This window comes from Phascolarctos cinereus, unplaced genomic scaffold, assembly GCF_003287225.1.
Source record: "Phascolarctos cinereus isolate Bilbo 61053 unplaced genomic scaffold, phaCin_HiC Scaffold_7;HRSCAF=346, whole genome shotgun sequence".
Lineage (NCBI taxonomy): Eukaryota > Metazoa > Chordata > Mammalia > Diprotodontia > Phascolarctidae > Phascolarctos > Phascolarctos cinereus.
In genome coordinates, this window is record NW_027556180.1 from 912501 (window position 1) to 934027 (window position 21527).

The 21527-nt window shown below is 53.9% G+C and overlaps 2 protein-coding genes across 4 annotated transcripts in view; one reads left to right on the plus strand and one right to left on the minus strand.

Annotated features, from left to right (window-relative positions):
• The window catches only part of TEKT1 (tektin 1), an 11247-nt gene extending 6687 nt beyond the window's left edge, over positions 1 to 4560 (minus strand). The window contains exons 1-2 of one of the 3 annotated variants that reach the window (XM_020964734.2): positions 3876 to 4560; positions 1740 to 1945 (exon numbers count right to left, since the gene is read on the minus strand). In XM_020964734.2, the coding sequence (XP_020820393.1) occupies positions 1740 to 1929 (190 nt within the window). In that variant the 5' untranslated portion in view covers positions 1930 to 1945; positions 3876 to 4560. Of the gene's footprint in view, positions 1 to 1739; positions 1946 to 3856 lie in introns of all 3 variants that reach the window. The other 2 variants (XM_020964733.2, XM_020964732.2) reach the window with 2 other exon arrangements.
• Positions 4213 to 14965, plus strand: LOC110193110 (tricarboxylate transport protein, mitochondrial-like). The gene is given in 11 exon segments (XM_078147469.1): positions 4213 to 4512; positions 5362 to 5451; positions 6020 to 6368; positions 6371 to 6418; positions 6582 to 6681; positions 7507 to 7645; positions 8738 to 8822; positions 9063 to 9167; positions 10319 to 10434; positions 11702 to 11775; positions 14112 to 14965. Coding segments are annotated over 11 exon segments (1524 nt in total). The 3' UTR covers positions 14230 to 14965.
• Positions 14966 to 21527: the final 6562 nt, after the last annotated feature.

The window sequence follows — 21527 nt, forward strand, 5'->3', positions numbered from 1 at the left end:
CTTAATTAAGTTCACTCTCCTGTTCTGGCCTGTGCCTTCTTACCCTATTCCGAGGTCTTTAACCTCTAAGCCTAACCTTGGACGACAACAAGGAGCAGACCCCAAGGGCTCTGGGTCCAAGCCTAGCTCCCCGATCCACTCTGCCCACCAGCACCCATCAATCTCTCCACAGAAGGTCTGGAGCAGAGACTCCCCGCTGCCAGCCAGGCCTATCCAAATCTGGTCTCAAACCCCTCCCACCCCAACTCTAGCTCAGACCTTTCTCAGACTCCTCCCCATGCCAGTGGCTCCCACTAACCAGCCCATTCCTGTGTTCAGCTTGCTGTCCCTCCCCCTACATTCCCCCAGCTGAAATCCCACCTACCCTTCAAGCACTAAGCACAGGCCTCCTCCTCCTTCAGGTCACCCTGAAGAGGCCCTGTGCCCTTCCAAGCTCAGCGCCAACCCTGCCAGGGCCTCCCTCCCCAGTGGGACTTGGCCTTTATCCGGATAGAATGTCAGTTCACTGAGGGCAGGCCCTGCTTCTCTGGAGGCTTTGGTCCCCAGATCTGAGTGTGGTGTTGCCTAGTGGCAAGCAAACAATTAACCAATGTTGTGATCAGCTGGTGGATGGACCAAAGAGGCACACTGCCCAGCCCAGCACACACAGTAAATCCTGAGTTTGAATTCAGCTCTTGAGGATGAAAAATCTACAGATTAATGGTAAAATGAGGAGGGCGAGGTGATAAGGCTTCCAATGTCCCTTCTGACTCTAAAATCATATACTCATTTTACAGATGCAGAAACACCATCACCACCCTCCATGGCTCTGCGCCTGGCTGATCCCCCCGCCAGGGCTCTGCACCTGGCTGACCCCACCATGGCTCTGCAACTGGATGACCCCCTCCATGGCTCTGCACCTGGCTGACCCCCCCCAGGGCTCTGCACCTGGCTGACCCCCCCCAGGGCTCTGCACCTGGCTGAAGGTCACGCAGCGTCTCCCAGCAAAGCCAGGGCTTCGTACACCCAGTGGAAGATGCTTGGGGACCATCTTAATCAGCCTTGGATCCCCACACCCCACCATGACATGGTACAAGCAGGCCCTCCATGTTTGCAAAATGAGACATCTTCTCAACCTGCAGCAGGCCCATTGCTAAGTGATCCAGCTCACACCCTGTAGCCTTCCCCAGGCCTCCAGCTCCCCACGGCTTCTGGGCCCTCTGGTTCTCCCCAAAACTCCCTCCTTCCACCCTCTAACCCCGTGGTCCCTGGACTTCCAACAATCCCAACCCTCCTCAGCACTCCAGTCCTATGGCTCTCCAGCCCCCATCCTCCTGCTCCCCTGTCCCCGAGCCCCATGTCTCCCCAGCCTCCCTGCCCCCCAGCCCCCTTGCCCCCCAGCCCTATGGCCCCCAGCTTCCCTGCCCCCCCAGCTCCATGGCTCCTCAGCCTCCCAGCCCCCCAGCCCCGTGGCTCCCCAGCCTCCCAGCTCCCAGCCCCATGGCTCCCCAGCCTACCTGCCCTATGCCTCCCAGCCCTTCGGCTCAACTCATGGATCACCTCTAACAATTTGAGTTAGATGGGCCACTAGAGATTACCTAGCCTAAGTCTCTCATTTTTCAAAGGAGGATCCTAAGACTCAGAGCAGCGGATAGGCCTGACCCAAGGCCATGGCAATGGGCACATGCCTTCCCTCACAGAGGAGAAGACTGAGGCCCAAAACAGGGCAAAGGCCCCACCCACAACCGGGGGCCCCTCACCGATCTTCTTGTTGACATCACTCTGCGTTCTCTGGGTGGTCTTTTCGATCTCATCCACCAGCCTCTGGCTCTCAGCCACGAGGCGCTCGGACTTTGCACGCTGACATTCAGTGCTGCTGTACTGGCTCTTGTTAGCAACGTGCCACTCTGGCAGCAGGAATTTGGGAGGGGCTTGTAGCAGTTTGGCCATGATGGCTTTCTGGGTCCTGGAGAAGAATAGCAGGCCCTCAGCAGCCCTTGCAGGCCCCGAGCAGGCCAGCAGCCACCTCCCTGCCCAAACCCCGCTAGAGGCCCAAAGCCCCTCCACAGGCCAGCGCTGCCCACCTTTCCCCCTCACACTTCCAAGCGCATCATTACTCATCCTCTGGCCTCCAGACATATAAGACTACTCGCCACCACCATGCAGCAATGTCTGAACTTTTCTGTCTTTGCCCATCTCAGACACTGAAACCCCAGCACTCCCTGATTTCCTCAGGCACCTCCCTTGTGTGTGCTGGTGTGCCAGGGCGTGTTGGCTGGACACTGATTTACTCATGTACCCTGGAGCCTTCTCCTGTCCCCTTCTCATTGTTGGACTCTCCCTCCCCAGTGCCTAGCACAGTGCTCTGCACACAAAGGGGGACCCAGAAGTGTTGCTTGAATTGAATCCTGCTGGAGGACATGAAGGACATCCAAGGAGACGCAAACCCTGCCTCCCCAATCAGTTTTCCAGACTTTGGCAGAGTATTGGCCAGGCCTTCCTAGAGTTCACTGACTGTACACAACTTCCCCAACCTCACACCAGGCTTTGGTTCAAGATGGAGAAGGGGAGCTGCGCCCCATGGTGTGGCAACTCCCAGGTCAGTGGTAGCCTGAAGAGAGGTCTTGAGCCAAGAGTCCCAGGGCTCTAGCCCCAGCCCTGCTCTGCTAGGCAATTCAGCAATAAAAAAAATCAGGACACAGGGCACGCTCATCTCATCTGCGGGATCAAAGATGGACAGCTAATATGGAAGAGAGCACATCTTGGACCCAAAGAGGTTTCCTGGCCAGATGGATTGGGGGATGGGTCAGGCCTAAGAGGGTAAAAATGAACAGAGATAAAGAGAAGAGGATGGGGAATTTCAATCATGAATTTTGACTTGATCTGTTAAAATGTCCTAAAAATTCTGGCTTTCCAAAGTGGAAAGGGTTGATTCAAGAGGTAGTGAGCTCCCCATCACAGTTGGGTGATACTCAAGAGGAATATTGACATGGTTCAGGCACTGGCATGAAGTCATTGTAAGTATGGAATGAAGAGGTAGTTGGAGGAGGCTGGAGAAGAGACTAGGAGACTAGGCAGAATAGAAGAAATCAGAGACCAATGTTTACAGAGCCAAACCCAGTGAGGGAAACAGCAGCTGGGGGGCTGAGTGGACTGCAAGCAACATGATGCTTCAAAATGTTTGTTGATGGGCTGATAGATTGAAGAAGTAGCCACAGAAGATATGCCCAAGGGAGGGTATGTATCTTGGAGCACTAGGCTAGTGTGTTCAGTTCTGAGGGAGAACTTTTTATTAAGGACACTAACAATGATAAAGAGGCTGCCCAGAATCTTGCAGAAGAATGGGCTGCTTAGCTTGGAAGGGCTCCTCCTGAAGGGCAGCCTGGGCCACAGTCCAGAGGCTAGGCTCCACCTCATCTGGCAAGCTCTCTAGCTCTCAAGCCCCACCACGACACTCACTGCCTTTCTTGAAATGTGGCATGGACCCCAAAGACTTTGGCAGGTGCCTTCTTAATTCACATGGGAAAAAGGGAAGGGGGAAGGAGGGAAGGACAAAGGGAAGGGGGAAGGACAAAAAGAAGGGGGGAGGAGAAGGGAAGGGGGAAGGAGAGAAGAAAAAGGGAAGGGGGAAGGAGAAGGAAGAAAGGAAAAAGGAAGGAGGGAAGGAAAATGGGAAGGGGGAAGGACAAATAGAAGGGGGAAGGAGGAGGGAAGGGGGAAGGACAAAGGGAAGGGGGGAGAGCATTACCCGTTTGCCCCTGCAGATTCCCCCTTCCCCTTCAGCATTACCCGGTTGCCCCAGCAGACCTCCCTCCCCCCCATTCCAGCAGCATTATCCGGTTGCCCCAGCAGATCTCCCCCTCCCCCTCAACATTACCCGGTTACCCCAGCCTCACCCCGGCGCGCTGGAGAGCGGACTGTCAGGAGCTGCCCCCGGCCTCGGCAGCACCAGGTCTGCGATCTGCAAACACGCTGGTTCCCATGGCAGCCAGGAATGCGTCTCCCGGGCGACCCGACTGGGTTCCAGAGGAGGCGCCGCCAGGCCTTATTGCCTCCGCCCCCCCCACCGGGCCCGGGTTCGAGCGCGCGGCCCAAGCCTCAGCGACAGCCTCCCGCGCCGCCGTGGGGCAGAGGGGGAAACTGAGGCAGGATGGGGGAAAGATGGGAAGGGACGGCAGGCCCCGGCTCAGGCACGTCCCTAGCCTCTCGGAGCCTCAGTTTACCGGTCCGTAAATGTGGACGCGGCGGGGCTCTCACAGCCCGCCCTATTGGGCTGGAGTGAGGGCAGAATCCCTCAGCGAAGGGGACGGTGGTGAGCTCCCCGTCCCCAGAGGGCTCCCGACAGAGGCTAGAAGGCTCCGTGCTGCAGAAGGCGTCCTCTTCGGGGCTGGGGGAAATGGTCCGCAGACGTTTGCCGCTCCCGAGAACCTCAGTCTCCCCACCTGTCACCTGCGGGGATCGCCTGCTCAGACTCGAGCCTGGATCGGTCCGTTCCGGACCACCGACTCTTCTCCAACAGCCAATCAGAAGCAGGTAATGAGCCAGGCGCCTGCCCCGCCCTCTGCTTATTAATTAATTAATTAATTAAGCCCCCTCAGCCCGGGGAAGTCTCTGGCCAGAGTGGGAGGGCGGAGGGGCGGGGCGGGGCAGGGGGTTGCCCAAGGGCGGGACCAAAGCCTAGAGCAGATGGAGGCTGAGGGGCGGGTCAGGAGACGACGTCCGCCCCTGGGGAGTGGAGCGGGGGCGGGGCCTGGAGGGGCGGGGTCATGAGGGGCGGGGCCAGGAGGGGTTGAGGCCGAGGGGGCGGGGAGCACGCAGTTGAAGGGCTAAGCGACTATGAGGCCCGAGGCTTTGAGGGGCCAAGGCCCCACCCGGCTCCGCCTGGGACTTGTCACAACCATCCCAGTGCCTGGGGGAGTCAAGGTCACGCACATGGGGAAGGCGATCCTGGCCGGTAGTGGGGGTGTGGTCACACGGGGGTTGGGGGCCGCCGCTAGCTGCCGGTTACATGAGGGGAGTCACAGTGGGGGAGGGGAGGGCATCCCGCGGATGGTCAGGTTCGGTAGGCGTCAGGTCACGTGGGGATCCCAGGACGCCTAGGTCATGTGGGGGGGTCACAGTGGGCCCCCCCATATAGGCGGACAGATTACTGAAGGGTCATGGTCACACATGGGGGATCATGTGGAGGTCACGGTCATTTACGCAAATGGGGGAGGTCATGGTCAATAACTCGGGTGGTCTCCCGCGTGTCCCTCCCTCCACCCATCTCTGCCCACCTTGTCACCCCATACTCAGTACACTCCAGTGATGCCACCTCCTCCCCTTGGGCTGTCTCCGCCCCCATTCCCTTGCGCCCTTTCCCGGGTCTGGTTTCCCCAATAGATGGTGAGGGCCTGCCACAGAGCACAGCAGCAGCGCGTCCAGCAGGCGCCTAATCAGCGCCCAAGGGGGGGGGCCTCGCTCTACCGTTTGGTGAATTGTCAGCCCCCCAAAACACACACACACATTGGGCACCAGCCAGCACCCTTCCCTCCCCCTCCGATACCAAAGAGCTAAAAATGGGGGGAGGGAGTCAGCCCAACTGGTCAGTATGTTGGGAAAAGTCTGAAAACACATGGGGTGTGGAACACCTCCTCCCCCAGCGTGTATCTCTGTGTGTGTGTGACTGTGTGACTGTGTGACTGTATGTCTGTGTCTGAGTGTGTTCTGTGTATGTATACCTGTGTGAGGGTTTGTCAGTGCATTTGTGTGTGTGTGTGTGTGTGTGTATCTGTGTGACTGTATGTCTGTGGCTGAGCGTGGACTTGTGTGTATGTACCTGTGTGAGTGTGTCTGTGTGTTTGTGTGTGTGTATGTCTGGGTATATTCTGTGTATGTACTGTGTGAGTATGTATGTATGTGTGTATGTGACTGGGTGAGCGCATGTCTGGTTGTCCCCCACTTCCCCATTGTCACCCATGCTGAGGGATCTTTCTCCTTCTAAGGCTGTCTTCATGGCACAGCGGGACTCCCCCACTCAGTGGGTGCCCGCTCTTTCCAGTTCTTTGTCACCATGAAAAAAAAAGTGCTACCAGATATATTTTGGTGTCTGTCAGGGACCTCTTTGGGATATAGGCCCGGTAATGGAGTGGATAGACATTTTAGTCACTTTATTTGCATAATTCCAAATTGCTTTCCAAAAGCCCATAGCATTTTTCTCTCTCTTGCCTTTTCTCTCCCTCCCTCCCTCTCCCCCTCTCTTTCTCTCTCTCTCTCCCCCTCACACTCTCCCTTCCTCTTCTCTTTTCTCTCTCCTCCCCCTCTCCCTATCCCTCCATCCCTCTCTCTTGCAGGCGGGATTGCTGGAGGCATCGAAGTCTGCATCAGCTTCCCCACAGAATACATCAAAACTAGCTGCAACTGGATGAGAGGACCAAGCATCCCCGGTACAGCAGTATCGGTGAGAGAATCTCAACCCTGCCCCCTCCCTTGGCCACAGCCCCTGGACAGCCTGCCCTCCCGGTGACCCCCCAACCCCTGGGCAGCCTGCCCTCCCCTGTGGTGACCCCCCCTGGCAGTGTATCCCCCCTTGGTAACACTCCCTCCCCCCTGTTGTCTCACAGCTCACTGTGTGAAGCTGACAATTCAGGAGCACGGCTTCCTGGGTCTCTACCGGGGCCTCAGCTCCCTGTTCTATGGCTCCATCCCCAAAACAGCAGTGAGGTGAGTGCCCGGGAGTCCCACAAGGCAGCTGGAGGGTCAGTCCCTGTCCTGCCCATGCGCCCCCACACACACCTTAATTAGAGGGAGTGGGAGAATGGATTTCCTCCTCAGATGGACATTCCCTGTCTAGACATTCCCTTGTGAAATGGTTCCGGAAGCTGAGACAGCCGGAGGCACTGGATTTGGAGTCAGAAAGAAGTGGGTTTAAATCCTGCCTCAGTCACTTCTTAGCTGGATTGCGGTCTACACCCTCTCAGCCCCAGTGTCTTCAGCTGTAAAATGGAAATAAAGCACCTCCTCCCCCGATTGTTGGGAGGATAGCATGAGATGAAGTGTGAAAAGCCCCGGCTAGCCTGCAAGGGCTTTCCCAGTCCAGTGTGGAGGGCTCCCAGGGCGCATTGGCCCTTTTTCCGGGTCAGAGGCCCAAAGAGATGGATTTCTGCTGAGGGCTGAGGGCCGGGTCAGCTTTTCTCCCAAGCTCTGTGTTGGCCCCGGCTCGGATTCAGTCAGAAGTCAGTCCCAGAATTCTAGAGTGATGTTGGGGCCGGCAGAGATCCCAGCCTCCCCACGTGCCCCAGCCAGAGCTGGATGAGAGGGCCCGTGGCCACCTCCTCCTGCTGAGGCAGCTCTCATGGCTGAGGTCACCCCCCCCAATCCTCGACACTGTTAGGCTGACAAGATCTTGTCCGTGGGAAGGAGACAAAGACCAGGCCTCGCCTGCCCCCTCCGGGGCCTGCTGGGTCCGGAGGGAGCCCTTCATTGGGTCAGCCACAGACGCGGAGACGGGCACAAGGGAGCCCCCTGATGGCACAGCGCTCTCTGCAGGTTTGGCATGTTTGAATTCCTGAGCAGCTATGTCAGAGATGCCGACGGCAAACTGAGCAATGCCAAGAGTTTCCTCTGCGGCCTTGCAGCGGGTGCCACCGAGGCCATTGTAGTCATCTGCCCTCTGGAAACCATAAAGGTTGGTGTGGCCGATCTGGGTGGGAAGGCCTCGACGGACGTGTCCGTGAAATGGGCACAAGTGGGAGCTGAGTGTGGCCCCAGAGTGGGGACCAGCCCCCCGGTTGCTGACTTTCAGGAGCTCAGCAGTCAGGAACGCTGGTTTTGGGTAGGTCTTGCAGCTGGACAGAGCCCAGGCCCAGGATTGAAGAGGAGGAGGGTGGGGAGCAGGATGGGACCCAGGGCCTAGCCTTCTTTAGAGTCCTCATGATTATGTGATCACTTACAGAGGCCAAGAGGAAAATGGGTGCTGCTGGTGGCTGGGGGAGGGCCAGGAGGGAGGGAGAGAATTGGGAACTCAAGATTGTTTCTAAAATGAAGGCGAAAAATAATAAAATTTTTAAAAATCACAGAGCCCCCACAATGCCGTGGGGAGGTGGGCCAGCCACCCAGGCAGAACCGTGATTCTGAGGCAGTCCACTTGATGTCTATCCATGAGCCCAAGGGGAGAAAGCCTCATGATCAAAAGCAGGGAATGACTTGTTTGGGGGACACTGCCCTGGTCAGTGCCATCACAGAGTCCACACTCTCCTTCCTCTCCTCCCTCTTCCCCCTGTCGTTCACTCCCTCTCCCTTCCTCTCCTCCTTGTCTCCCTCTCTCCCCCCTCTTCCTTCTGCCCCTCTCTCTCTGGCTCTGCCTAGGTCTTTTTCTCTGCCAGCAATGCTTCTGTCTCTGCTCCCCCCTCCCCTCCCAGGTTGCTAGCAGCCTCTGGAGAGAGGACTTTGCCTTTGGTCACTTGCAGAGGTGGCGGGGCACATCCCTCCCGTTTGTCCAGGGCCCTGTGTCAGGCCAGGGATTCCTTAGCCGCCCCTTGCCTAGCGCCAGCCTGACATTCTTCAGCTCAGCAGGGAATGTCAGACTCAGCCTGGAAAGTTTAGATTTGACCCTCAAACAAAAACATCTCAGGAAGGAGAGTTTATCGTTTGCCAAATAAACAGGCATCCAGGACAGAGGCTGCCCCATTGGGCCTTGGTGCTGGAGGGAGGAGGCATAGGGCCACTGGCCACCTTGAGGCCAGTCACGGGGAGACCAACTTCCCTTGTGTATTTACAGGTGAAATTTATTCATGATCAGACATCCGGAAACATCTGATACCAAGGATTCATACGTGGAATTCGTGAGATTGTGCGGGAAGAAGGTACTTTGGGAGCCCCTGCTGAAGAGGGGCAGTCCTGACCATGTCATTCCCCTCTTTGCTTCTCCCTGGGCTCCTGGGCTGGACTGCAGAGACCCTGGCCCTGGGGGCTGGAACGGCCTTCAGCAGCCCCTCCCTGCCTATGGCAGCATCTTGGGAGCGTGTGTGTCTTGGGGAACGTTAGGGTAAAGGTGGGAAAAGAGGGGATGAAGAGCAGTGATGAGCAGCAGTGGCCCCTCGCAGGCTTGCTGGGGATCTTTCGGGGCCTCACAGCCACTGTCATCAAGCAGGCATCTAACCAGGCCATCCGCTTCTACACAATGACCTCCTTCTGCAACTGGTACCAAGGTAATGAGTGTGTCCTGGCCCTTGGGGCACACAGCTCGCGCCAGGGGAGAGGCCCCAGGTTCACGGCCTGGCATAGGACCTGCATCCTCACCTTTCTCAGGGCAGGGATTGCCAAGGATACTGATGCTGTGGTAGATGAAATCAATGGCCCCGCGTCCTCCCCAGCCCTAACCCCAGACCTCTTTCTGTCATTGGCACCAGTCTCTGCCAGCCTCCAAGTGTGATGAGGCCCTCACTGCTACCTGACACCTCTGTCCTGGCTCCTGAAGGATCCTCTGCCACTCTCCCCACATCTTCCCCTCCCTCCTCCTCAGCACTGCCCTCCAGGGCAGACGGTCAGGGCTAGCCCTCCCTCCTCTCCTCCCTACAAAGAGATGCATTTTCTGACTAGCTCCCCTTCTTCCCCTTCTGCCCGCTTTAGGGGCCCCCCCACCTTCTTCTAGCTCCTCTGTTTGTCTTTGACCACTCCCACCCCCACTGTCCAGGCCTTCTCATGTCCACTCTTGGCTGGATGCTAAGATCTGTAGGCTCCCAATCTGAGGTCCTCAGGTACCCCCCAGAAGGGGTCAGGGATGGATTTCAGGGGGTCTGAGAACTTAGATTGGAAAAACATTTGGATAACAGTATTTTCACATGACTGGTTTCCTTTGTAACCCTAAATGCATGTTTCATTTCCTCCATATAATGCCCCGATTCTGAGAAGGGACATCTGAAGGTCTCCCTAGACTTGTGTATGATGGAGGGCAGTCTCAAAGGAGCCCCTCCAGTACCCAGCTCCTGGCCTTGGGCCCGTCATGGCTCAGACCATTTTTCTCTCTGTTGCGAGCAGTCCAGGAGCCCTGGTCTCTGAAATCAGACTGAGACACCTCAGAAGGGCTCAGCAGCTCCCTCGGCCACCAGTCTTGGCCTTGGCTGAGATGAGAAAGCCAGCTGGGGTCCCCCCCAAGGCCAGAGAGCTAGGGGCCCCGTGCTGGGCAGATTCAGAGACTAGAAAAGCAGGAAGCCCAGTGAGAGGCTCTGCCTCCCTGAAGGGAGCTGACCTTCTGCCGGGGGAGAGAAGGCGCCTTTGGTCTGGGGCGAGGTGGCAAGGTTAGTGGCCTGGCTGCCAGTGTCTCCAGCAGTCTAACACTGAGCCTGAGTTTCTCCATCAGGTGACAATCCAAAGAAAAAGATAAATCCTTTCGTTACCGCCACTTTCGGAATAGCTGCAGGAGCCGCTAGTGTCTTCGGCAACAACCCAATCGATGTGGTGAAAACAAGGATGCAGGTAAACACAAAGCCCAGACTTTGCCCCATCTGCAAAGAAGGTGAATAAAGACAAAAGGGGCCCGCCCCTCCCCTGTTCTTTGCTGGGGTTTCTTCCCCTTCATTCCTCAAAACCCTTCTTATTCTGTGCCCCTTAAAGGAATGAGGGATGAAAGGCACTGCTACCAGAGGCAGTGAGGAGAAAGGCTGCCTCTAGATGCTTAGGAAGTCTGCCTTGCTGGGGGAGGGGTCATACTAAGAATCCCTGGGGAGCCCTCTTGAGCTCAGGGATTCAGAGCTGCAGTGGTGTCTGCATGCAGTCTGGCCCCAAAGAGAGGGAGCCCCCTGGGCAGGGGAGCCAGGCTGTTAAAGGAGGGGTAAATTGGTCCAGATCAGAGAAATGGTGCAGGCCAGAGCTCCTGCCTTGGGTGAGTTGGGGAGAGCCACTTAGAGAGAGATGGATGAATGGATGGACAGAGATAGATACATGGATGGATGGATACATAGATATGTAGAAATATAGATGAATGGATAGACGGATGGATGGATACATAGATGGATGACTAGTTACATAGATGAGTACATAGATGACTGGATGGACAGATAGATGGACAAATGGATGGGTGGATGGATAGATACATAGATGGGCAGATATATGGATGGATGGATAGATAGATAGATAGATAGATAGATAGATAGATAGATAGATAGATGATAGATAGATAGATAGATAAACAGGTGTTTATAACAGTATAAACAGACACAGATGGGTGGACACATAGTTGGATGGCTAGTTACAAAAATGGGTAGATAGATGACTGGATGGACAGATAGATAGATAAATGGGTGGATGGATAGATACATAGAGACCTAGATGGGTAGATGTATGGATAGATAGACAGATAAACAGATGTATGGATAGTAGACACATATAGATGGATGGATGCATGCATAGATATGTAGATGGATAGACATGTGGATAGATAAACAGGTGTTTATAACAGCATAAACAGACGGATAGATGGATGGATAGATAGATAGGTTGATTCCCTTTGCTGGGCACCTTCTCTCCGCTGACACCCATGTTCAGTTTGCTTTTGTGTGTTGTCATCCCCCATTAGATTATAAGCATCTTGAGGGCAGGAATTTTTTCATATTTGCCCAGTGCCTGGCACATAGTAGATGCTTAATCAAGGTTTATTGACTGACTGAGCTAGTTAGCCAATCTAACAAGCTGCCTTTTGCTGGTCATTCATGGAGCCCCCATTGTTCTGCCCTTTTTGTTTCAGAGCCTAGAAGCTCGCAAGTATAAAAACACATTTGACTGCTTCAGCCAGATCTATAAGAGTGAGGGCCTCATGGCGTAAGTAACTTGGAAGACTTTCCTAGACAGGCTTGAGAATTCCAGAGCTTCAGAATACTAATCCATGTCTAGGATCGTCTATCCATTTTTCACTAGTGATTCCACCCTGAAACATGGCCGCGGGCCTTGGTCTTCTGTGTCACTGCCTTAGGTCCCTGGGGCCCAGGGAGCCCCCTCCAGGGGAAGTAGAGAGCAGACCTCCCCATCCCCACCCACCCCCGACGCTGCCCAGCTGGGGGTTCGAAGAGGGGAGGGAAGCCCGGTACTCACCCTGACTACTCCCTGGCTCACCTTATCATTAGTTTTCAGTTTCCATTCTTGGCTCTGCCTTATTCATACAGCTTCTGTGTGGCATGTTTGGAAAAAAAAAGGTTCAGGAGGGTTGTGGAAGCTGTGTTTAAGCACTTGAAGGGAGGAGCCTTGGAGGAGGGAAGAGGGAGGGATGAACTTCAGGGGGGGAGGGATCTCCTGTGAGTGGACCGGCCCCTGTGGGCGGATCTCCGAGAAGGGGATGGCCAAGAGTCAGATGCTTTGTTGTGGGGGACGGCTGTCCAGCCTGAGTAACCTCCCAAGGTTCCCTGTTCCCTCGTGCTGTGCTGGGTGCTACACAGAGCTCTGGCCTCTGGGGTCTGAATACCCCCTCAGAGCCTCCCCAGCCTTTTCCATAAAATGATGACCCCAACAGCACCCATTCTGAGGCACGCATCCAAAAGGTCAGTGGTCATGGTCGGGGTCTTTAGGACAATCCTAGAACTAGAGATGAGGAGGTGAAAACCCCTCCTGTCCTCCAGGAGGAAATGGCCCAGATGGAGGAAGAGACTTGCCCAGGGTCTCACAGCCAAGGCTTCCTGGCCCCGTCCTCTGAATCACCCAGCCAGAGACCTTGAGGGTCTTTCCAGGGTCTGGAGGAGGAAGACATGCGCTCCCACCGGGGTCTTCTTGGCTTTGAGCTGCTGGGATGCATGAGGACACTTTGGGTCCTTGGAGAGTGTGAGAGCGGCCGGCTGTTAGGCAAGGAAGGGGAAGGGGAGCCTGGAACCAAGGCAAGCTGTCCCCATCTCTGGAGAGCTCCTCACTTGAGGCCTCAGCCACTCATCAGCTGGGTGACCCAGGGCCAGTCACGAGACCTCTGCCTGTCTCGGTCTCCTCATCTGTTAATTGGGGACAATAAGAGCACCTCCCTCCCAGGGCTGTTGTTGTGGAGATCAAATGAGATAATCATCGTAAAGTGCCTAGCACCGTGCCATGTCAGCACCTGGGAAATGCTGTAGAAATGTTAGTCATTACAATGGCCCAGGTCAGAACTCGAAGTGCCCGCTGGTTTGATCTTGCGTCAGTGATGACAACCACAAAAGGACAGAGCCCAAGCCATAGGTGTTTCTTAGAGGTGGAGGAAGCTGCCCTGTGTAAACAGGAGGCTTTACCTGCCCAAGGAAGGAAAGAAAGAAGGCGGGAGGGAGAAAGGAGAGGGAGGGGGACGAAGGAAGAGAGGGGGGTGGGAAGGAAGGAATAAGAAAGGGAGAGAAGGAAGGAAGGAGAGGGGAGTGAGAGGAAGGAAGAAGAAAGGGAGGGAAGGAAGGAGGAAGGGAAGTGACAGGGGAGAGGGAGGAAGGAAGGAAGAAGAAAGGAAGGAAGGAAGGGAGGAAGCCACAGAAGGAAGGAGGAAGGAAGGAAGGAATAAGAAAGGGAGGGAAGGAAGGAAGGGGGAGAGGGAGGAAGGAAGAAGAATGGGAGGGAAGGAAGGAGGGAGGGAAGTGACAGGAGAGGGAGGAAGGAGAGAGGGAGGAAGTCACAGAAGGAGAGAGGGAAAGAGGGAGGAAAGAAGGAAGAAGAAAGGGAGGGAAGGAAGGAAGGAGGGGGAGAGGGAGGAAGGAAGAAAGGGAGGGAAGGAAGGAGAGGGGGGAGGAAGTCACAAAAGGAGAGAGGGAAGGAGGGAGGGAGGGAGGGAGGAAGGAAGGAAGGAAGGAAGGAGAAGGAAGGAAGGAAGGAAGGAAGGAAGGAAGGAAGGAGGGAGGGAAGTGACAGAAGAAGAGAGGGAGGGAGGAGGGCTTTATTAAGCCTTTGCCATGTGCCAGGCACTGGGCTAAACACATTTCCCATTTTTGTCATGTGGCCTTCACAACAACTCTGGGAGGGAGGAGCTGTTATTCTCCCCATTTTATAGAGAAGGGAAATGAGGCAGGCAGATGTTCAGTGACTGGCCCAGGGAATGCCTAAGGCTGAATTTGAACTCAGGTCTCTTCCAGTCCAGTCCAGTGGTGCCCCCTGGCTGAAGGGAGGGAGAGGGGCTCTTTTTCCGGAGGACATTTCTTTTTCACTCCTTTCCTGCTTCCCAGGTTTTACAAGGGAACCATTCCCTGTCTTGGCAGAGTTTGCCTGGACGTGGCCGTTGTCTTTGTCCTGTATGAAGAAATCATCAAGTTTCTCAACCTGATTTGGGTGACTAAATGGTAAGCAGGATGTGGGCAGGTCGAGGGCAGGGCCCCAGCCCTCTGGCCTCTAGCTCCCTGTGGCCCTTGCTCCTCCAGAGTCCCTAGAAGCTGGTGGCTGAGCTGGGGCTTCCCCATGGACCCCAAGATTCTGCCTCTGACTTGCTGATGTGTCTCTGGAAACAGTTTTTTGGATCCAGGGTCCAAGTTGTTGCATTGGTCCAGGGGGTGTGAGGAGACGGAAGGGGCTGTGTCCCTCCTGCTCCTCCCCCAGCCCCCGACAAGAATGGGCCCTCCCTCTTCCGAGGCAGAGGAGGAGACCGGTCTATGGGCAGGGCTTTTTGGAAGACTGAACCCACTGCCCTGGGGCTGCCTCCTGGGGACCTGGCTTCTGGAGAGACACCCCTCACCCCCAGCCTTGACTTCACTGTGAGGGTGCTGTTGACCTTTTAAGCCAGACTTACTTATCTGGGAGCTGCCTTCTCTTCTGTGCCTCCTTCCCTCCCAGAGGACACCACCAAGCCGATGCCTGCTATGGAAATGCCCCAGGAAGTCCCTGAGGCCACCGCTGGCTGCTGGGGGTGGAGGCCACTATCCACTTCCGCTTGAGCCTCCTTTGATGGGCATAGGCACAAGGCCCCTGACCTGACTAGAAAGAAGCCTTCTGCCTCAGCTTTCCAGCCAGACACCCCTGGGGTCCTTTCCTTTAAAGTTCTGCTGGCCTGTATCAGACCATGCACCATTTGGGGGACAGGAATGGAGGGAGGGAGGGAGGGAGGGAGAAAAAAGTTTGGAACTCAAGCTATTATAAAGGTGAATGCTGAAAACTATCTTTACATGTAATTGGAAAAAATAAAATACTAATAAGTAGGGGGGGAAAATACAGCCCTGCTACCATTTGTGTCAGAAGCATGAACTTCGTCCCCCCTTCATCAGAAAGAAGGGGGTCAAAGTCTCTTTTGTGGGAGACACCAGTCTGCCCAGTGGGCATGCTCCATGGAAACGGTTCTCTCTTGCCAAGAAGGGGTCTGGGGCAGTGCTGATGTAGACGAAGGCATGAGTCTCCAATGGGGGTGTCTGGGGCAGCCCTGGTGTAGATGAAGGAGTCTCCAAAGTGAGGATAAGGAGCTACTCAGAAGACAACACAAAGCAGAAGTCACTAGTTACTAATTACTAATTCATTACTAAACTGAAGCTCCAAGATAAATAGATCTGCGGACTAGATGAAATAGGCAGGATCTGTTATTTATGTTTATTTTCTCATTCAGCCTGGCAGGTCAGTGGAGGCTCCCAAAACCTTTCACTGCTGGGGGCTCACCATACTGGGCCCTAACCCTGCCTTAGCACTCCCTCCGCATCTCAAGGGACACCCCCCAGCCACTCTCAGTCTCCCCTGAGCAGAGATTAGAGGCATGCACCAGCTGTCCTGGCAAGAAGCAAACACAGACCCCAACCCAGTGTTCAAGAAACCCAGGAAGCTCATGCCCCTTCCACAAGAACTTCTGGGGAAATAAGAAAGTAATTTGGGAGAAAACATTGGTGCCCATGAATTATAGCTGACTGCTAATAGGGAAGGGCAGACTCTAAGTAGAAAAGGGCACACCTTGAAAAATAAGAAGAATGGAAGGTTATCTATCTTTCACAATCATGGCTTGAGGGAAAATAATTCTTAACTAGACCCAAGATAGAAAATATTTTTTAAAAGACACATATTCTAACTATGCCCAAAGGGCTACAAAAATGTGCATACCCTTTGATCCAGCAATAGCACCTCCAGGGCTATATCCCGGAGAGATAATACATATGGGAAAAGGACCCACATGTACAAAAATATTCATAGCAGCTCTTTTTTGTGGTGGCAAAGAGTTGGAAATTGAGGCGATCGATGCCCATCCATTGGGGAATGGCTGAGCAAGTTGTGGTATTTGAATGTAATGGAATACTATTGTGCTATAAGAAATGATGAGCAGGCTGACTTCAGAAAAACCTGGAAAGACTTATATGGTCTGATGCTGAGTGAAGTGAGCAGAACCAAGAGGACTTTGTACATAATAACAGCCATGTTATGCAATGACTAAGATTGTTAAACTGAACCCTTCTCAGCATTACGAGGATCTAAGACATCTCTAGAGGCCTCGGGATGGAAAATGCTGTCCACATCCAAAGAAAGAACTATGGAAGTCAAATCGCTATCACTTATTTTTACCTTCTGTTGAGTTTTGTTTCATCTTTCTGATGGTTCCTCCTATTGGTTTTAATTTTTACTTACAACATCACTAATGTGAAAATATGTTTAATAGGAATGTAAATGTAAAGCCTATATCAGATTGTGTGCCGTCTTGAGGAGGGTGGGGGGGAGAAAGGGGGAGAAAAATTTTCAACTCAAAAGCACATGGAAGTGATTGTTGATAAATCAAAATAAATTAATAAAATTTAAAAAAACAAAAATAAAAATAAAAAGACACACATTCTTTTAATTAAAAAACCCCACAAACTTGTGCCCAAATAAAACCCACACAGCTAAAAGAAGAAAATAATAATATTAACTAACATTGAGGTAGCACCTGCTATGTGCCTGACACTGCGCTGTGTGCTTACAAACTTGATTTCATTTAATCTCACAGCAAGCCTGGGAGGTAGGTGGTATTACAATCCTCCTTTTATGGATGAGGAATCTGAGGCTGACGGGTAAAGAAACTTGCCCAGGGTGACCCAGCTTCGCTGGATTTGAACTTAGGTCTTCCTGACTCCAAGGGAAAGATTTTCATGAAACGTCTCTCATAAAATATTCAGAGCAGCACTATATATTTTTTCACTTTGAAAACCATATGTTTTATTAATGCCTTTCATCTTTCCTTCCTAATTCTTTCCCACTTGACCCCTCCCTTGTGTCCAAGAAAAACAAGTAAGCAGAAGCATTCATAGTAGACACCGTGTCTGAATGTGCACTCTATACGGTCCTGGTAGCGCCCCCCCTCGACCCCTCTCCATTGCTGGGAGGGAGCTCTTTTCTCCAAGCAGGATCTTCACTGCTGGTGGTGGCAGGTTTCACGACTCAGGGTTTAGCTTCAGTGACCTTTTCATTGATCTCATTGTAATCATTGAACCTTTTCTCATCTTGGTTTTCATTTCACTTGGCATCAGTTCACGCAAATCTGGCTTTTCTCAGAATTTGCAACTTTTGCCATTTCTTACCCCACAAGACCCGAGTCGCTTTCCACCGTTCCCCCTCAATGGGCATCTCTTTACTATTGTAGAAGAGACATGTACAGATAGTCCTGGCACTGCATCTATTCCCCTGGCATCCCTCCTTACTTCCCACTTCCAGAGAGACTCCCTTTACAAGGAAGAATGCTATTGAAGGAGAGGAAAAAGGAAGAGAGAAAAATTGGAAAAGCTGATCAGTGCATCACCAAACGCACATGACTCGTTCCATGCTATGGACCCCAGCTCTCCAAAGAGCAGAGAAAGCCTTCCTTCCAAAGAGATCAGCACTGCAGAGTCCTCAGCCCTGGTAAAGGCCCATGGCCAATACTCCCTCCCCTCTTCTCTTCTGGGAACCAGGCGGGCTGTCTGGAGTTTGCAGTATTCACTTCAGACTGTCGGGAGGTGGACGATCTTTCCAGGCCATGGTTTCTCTGCTCCCACTTCAGGGAGTCTGTCCAAGATCCACCATCCTCCTGCTGCTTGCTGCTTCTTACTACGCAGGAATATCCTATTATATTCAGGTCCCACTATTGGTGAAGATGCTCCCTGGCTGGTGGACAGCGACTTTGTGTCCAGCACAGCCCAAAAGGCACAAATGAAGCTCCCCATCTGAACAGACAAAGAACAGACACCTAAGGCTTGGATGAAAACCTCCTGTTTCAAAGAACACACTTCTTATCAAGAGGCACCTGGAACAGCAAACGTCACAACTTCCACTTCCTACCCATCCCACTGGCAAAGACAGGGGAAGATAGAAATCGTCACCATCGGTCAGGCTGTGACAAATCCAGGGAGCTGTGAATGCACACAGCCACTTTGGAAAACAGTGATGCCTGTTCTTTAACCCAAGGGTCCCACATTTGCTTGTTTTACAGATGAGGAAACTGAGGCCCTGAGGCAAAGCAGAGAGTGTCCTTCCCCACTCCCATAGTCAGTGGGAGAGAGGAGAGGTTTCAGGACCTGCCGGCCTCAGTGGTTCTCATAGGCCACTTTGCTGGGATTCCCAGGGAGACCCTGGGTTGGTGGGCCTTGCTGACCTCTCCATGGCTCAGCAGTTCTGATGATCAGAACTGAATGAGGCTGGTTCCAATCCATTCAGCAGGTGTGACCTGTGCAGGCTGGGTGACAGAGCCGGCAAACATTTTCATGATGACGGCTGGCGTGCCAGTAGCCACCCACTGAGCCAGGAGTCCAGAGCACCGACGCCTCCCCACCCCATCCCCCTTCCCCCAGCTGCCTGCAGAGAGCACTAGGTTTGGAGTCCAAAGGCTTGGTTTCAAATCTAGACCCTCGAACTTGCTGTGGCCTCAGTGTCCTTGCCTGTCAAGTGAGGAGCTTGGGCTGGGGTTCCTCCCAGCTGGAGCCCCCAGTGACCAGTGTAGGTGACCATTCTTTCCAGAGCACCTGTTGCCTCATCCACTAGAGGTCAGTGTTAACACACATGCTGGGCCTTGGAGACAGAGGAGGGACTGACCGGTCCAGGAGGGGAGAAGGCCTGCCAGGTGCTGCAGGCCTGGCCTGGGTCGGGCTACTTGGCCCCGCCTTGAGAGCTGGAGACTTTCAGAGACACCCACCTACCAGTACCGTGACCCAGACCAGGGACCTTGGGACTGGCAAGCCCCAGCAGGTCAGACAGAGCAAGCCGGTCCCTGGCCAGCCTAAGCTGAAGTGCCGCGGGCAGAGACAGCCCAGCCAGCCCACTGGCTTATAGCTGAGGGTGTATCTGTGGGGAGGTGGGGGATGCTGACGCTGATCATTGCCCCTCTGGGACCTCCCAGAGGACGTTTGAAAGTCACTGGGATGGAAATACTTCCCAAGCTTCAGGTGTTCCTGCAGGTGAGAGCTGGGGCTGGTTTCCAGAGTTTCCACAGTAGGGGCCGGCCACAAAATGATCACACTTGGCCTCCTGCCAAGGCTGTGAGGGCTGGGGTGGGGGGGAGCCACAGGGGAACGCGAAGGATGCCCTCAGGAGCTCATGTGCCACTGGGGGAGGCCCTGGATCGCTACAAAGGAAGTACAAGGTAGTTCTGGGCCAGGGGTGTCTGGTCAGCAAAGGCCTCATGCAGCATGTGGCCTTTGGTCTGAGCTTTGAAAGAAAGCAAGGCTCCAAAAAGCTGAGACCAGCCAGAGGGTTGTGTCTGATCCCACAGATAGTCACGAGTCACTGAAGCTTGTCTGGCCCACAATGACCTGGTCAGGCTTGCTGAGCATTAGGAAAATCACTGGCATCTGTGTGAAGGATGGAGAGGAGTGAGGAGAGAGAGAGGTGGGGAGACCAAGGAGGCCACTGCCATGGGGCCAGAGGAGACTGGGGCCACAGAGCATGACAGCAGAGGATGGAGGGAGAGGTGCTGCAGCAGGCAACAAGCCTGATGAAGTGCCTACTGTGTGCCAGGTGCTAGGAAGATAAGAGGGAGCTGGGAGAAGGGGTATGGTGACATAGAAGGCATGGCCAGCCCAAGCCCATCCCCAGTGCAGGCCCCCCAAAGGAACTCCCCACTGGGAGAAGAGGGCAGGCATGATAGACACAGGAGGTCAGAAGGCAGCTGGGAGGCAGAAACACAGAGATCTGGCAGTGCCCTAGATACCAGGAGAGGGAAGTGGGATGGAGTTGGTGATACCAGCAGAGGGAAGGATGGAGGGGCCTTGACTGGAACAGGGTAGATGGAGGAATGGGGGTGCCCTTCTCAGCCTCCCCTGGCACAGCCCCACCTGGCTGTACTGCCAAAAGCACAGATCTGATCCTGCCAAGGTTCCCTGTTACCCACCCCCAAGACTCAATAGAAACTGGTTCCCAGCCAGCCTTTCCAGGCTCATCTCCCCCGCCCGCTCTGTTTAGCCTCCCCTGGCACCTTCAAGGCTCCAGCTACCTCCTCCAGGAGGCCTGTTCTGATTGCCCTGGTCATTTGGTTCTATCCTCTAGGAAAAGGCACGTAGCAGGCAGGGCCACATTGGCACTGTCACATTCAGTGGCTCAGAGAGAAACAAGGTGTTCCCCAGACAACCCTCTCCTAGCCTCCAGAAGGAAATGTGTGTGCTTGGTGATTTTCTAGTCCGTAAGACAATTATATGCTGATGACCCAAGGGCAGGGACAGGTTTACTTTCCTCTTTGTGGGCCCAGGACTGAGCATGGGGTCTGGAAGGAACTTCATAGACTTTGCATAAATGTTTGATTGACTCATTGACACACTGCATAACTCCCTGAAACTGGGGTGGGGGGCAGGTAGTGTGCCTGAAGTGAAATCTCTTTGTGCTCCTGAAATGAGTTTTAGGACCCCCTCCTCCCTCCCCCTCTCCATCCTTGTGCTGTCAATCCTAGGGCAAGGGAAGGGAGCAGGACCTTTCATCAGACTGATTCCAAGAGTCTAAGAGGTCCTGACAGACATGAACTCACCCATACCAGTGCCTCGTGAACTGCCTGGCTGATTCCATGGGCACATGCCTGATGCCAGAGCTATGCAGGGCCCACAAGCGGGTCATCTTAACCCTGTCCCATAGCACACCTGGGCCCATCTATCCCTGAGGAGACCCAGAAGGGAAGGCAACAGAAGAAATGCATCAGCACCCTCAGGAAGGCAGAATAAGCTGGGCGCCAGCCCAACCAGTGGGCCGGGACATTGAGAACCTAAGGGCATCCATGAAAAGTCTATGAACAAACTGCTGAGGAACTTAACCCCTGTCAGAGCAGCATAACAGCATCTCCCACACTGGGAGATGACAGAGCCCACTGGGAAGCCCTCTTCTGCACCTACTGGCCCCCTGGCCCTCCCTGGGCCTCAGACCATGGATGGGCTAACTCTACATGCAAGCACAGGCTTCGGCACAGCCTGTCGTCTGCCTTCATGTCAGGAACTGGGGGCTCAGAGCAATTATGATTGAACTTATAACCTTTCACCTTGTTTGTGTTCAAGGCCCGACCTTGGGAGTCAGATGAAACCTATGGACCTCTTCTCAAAATGATGTTTTTTGATGAACAGGCAGACTCAGAAAAACCTGGAAAGACTTGCATGGACTGATGCAGAGTGAAGCAAACAGAACCAGAAGAATGTTATACACAGTAAGAGCCACAGTGTTCGATGACTAATATTGATAGACTCAGCCCTTCCCAGCAATGC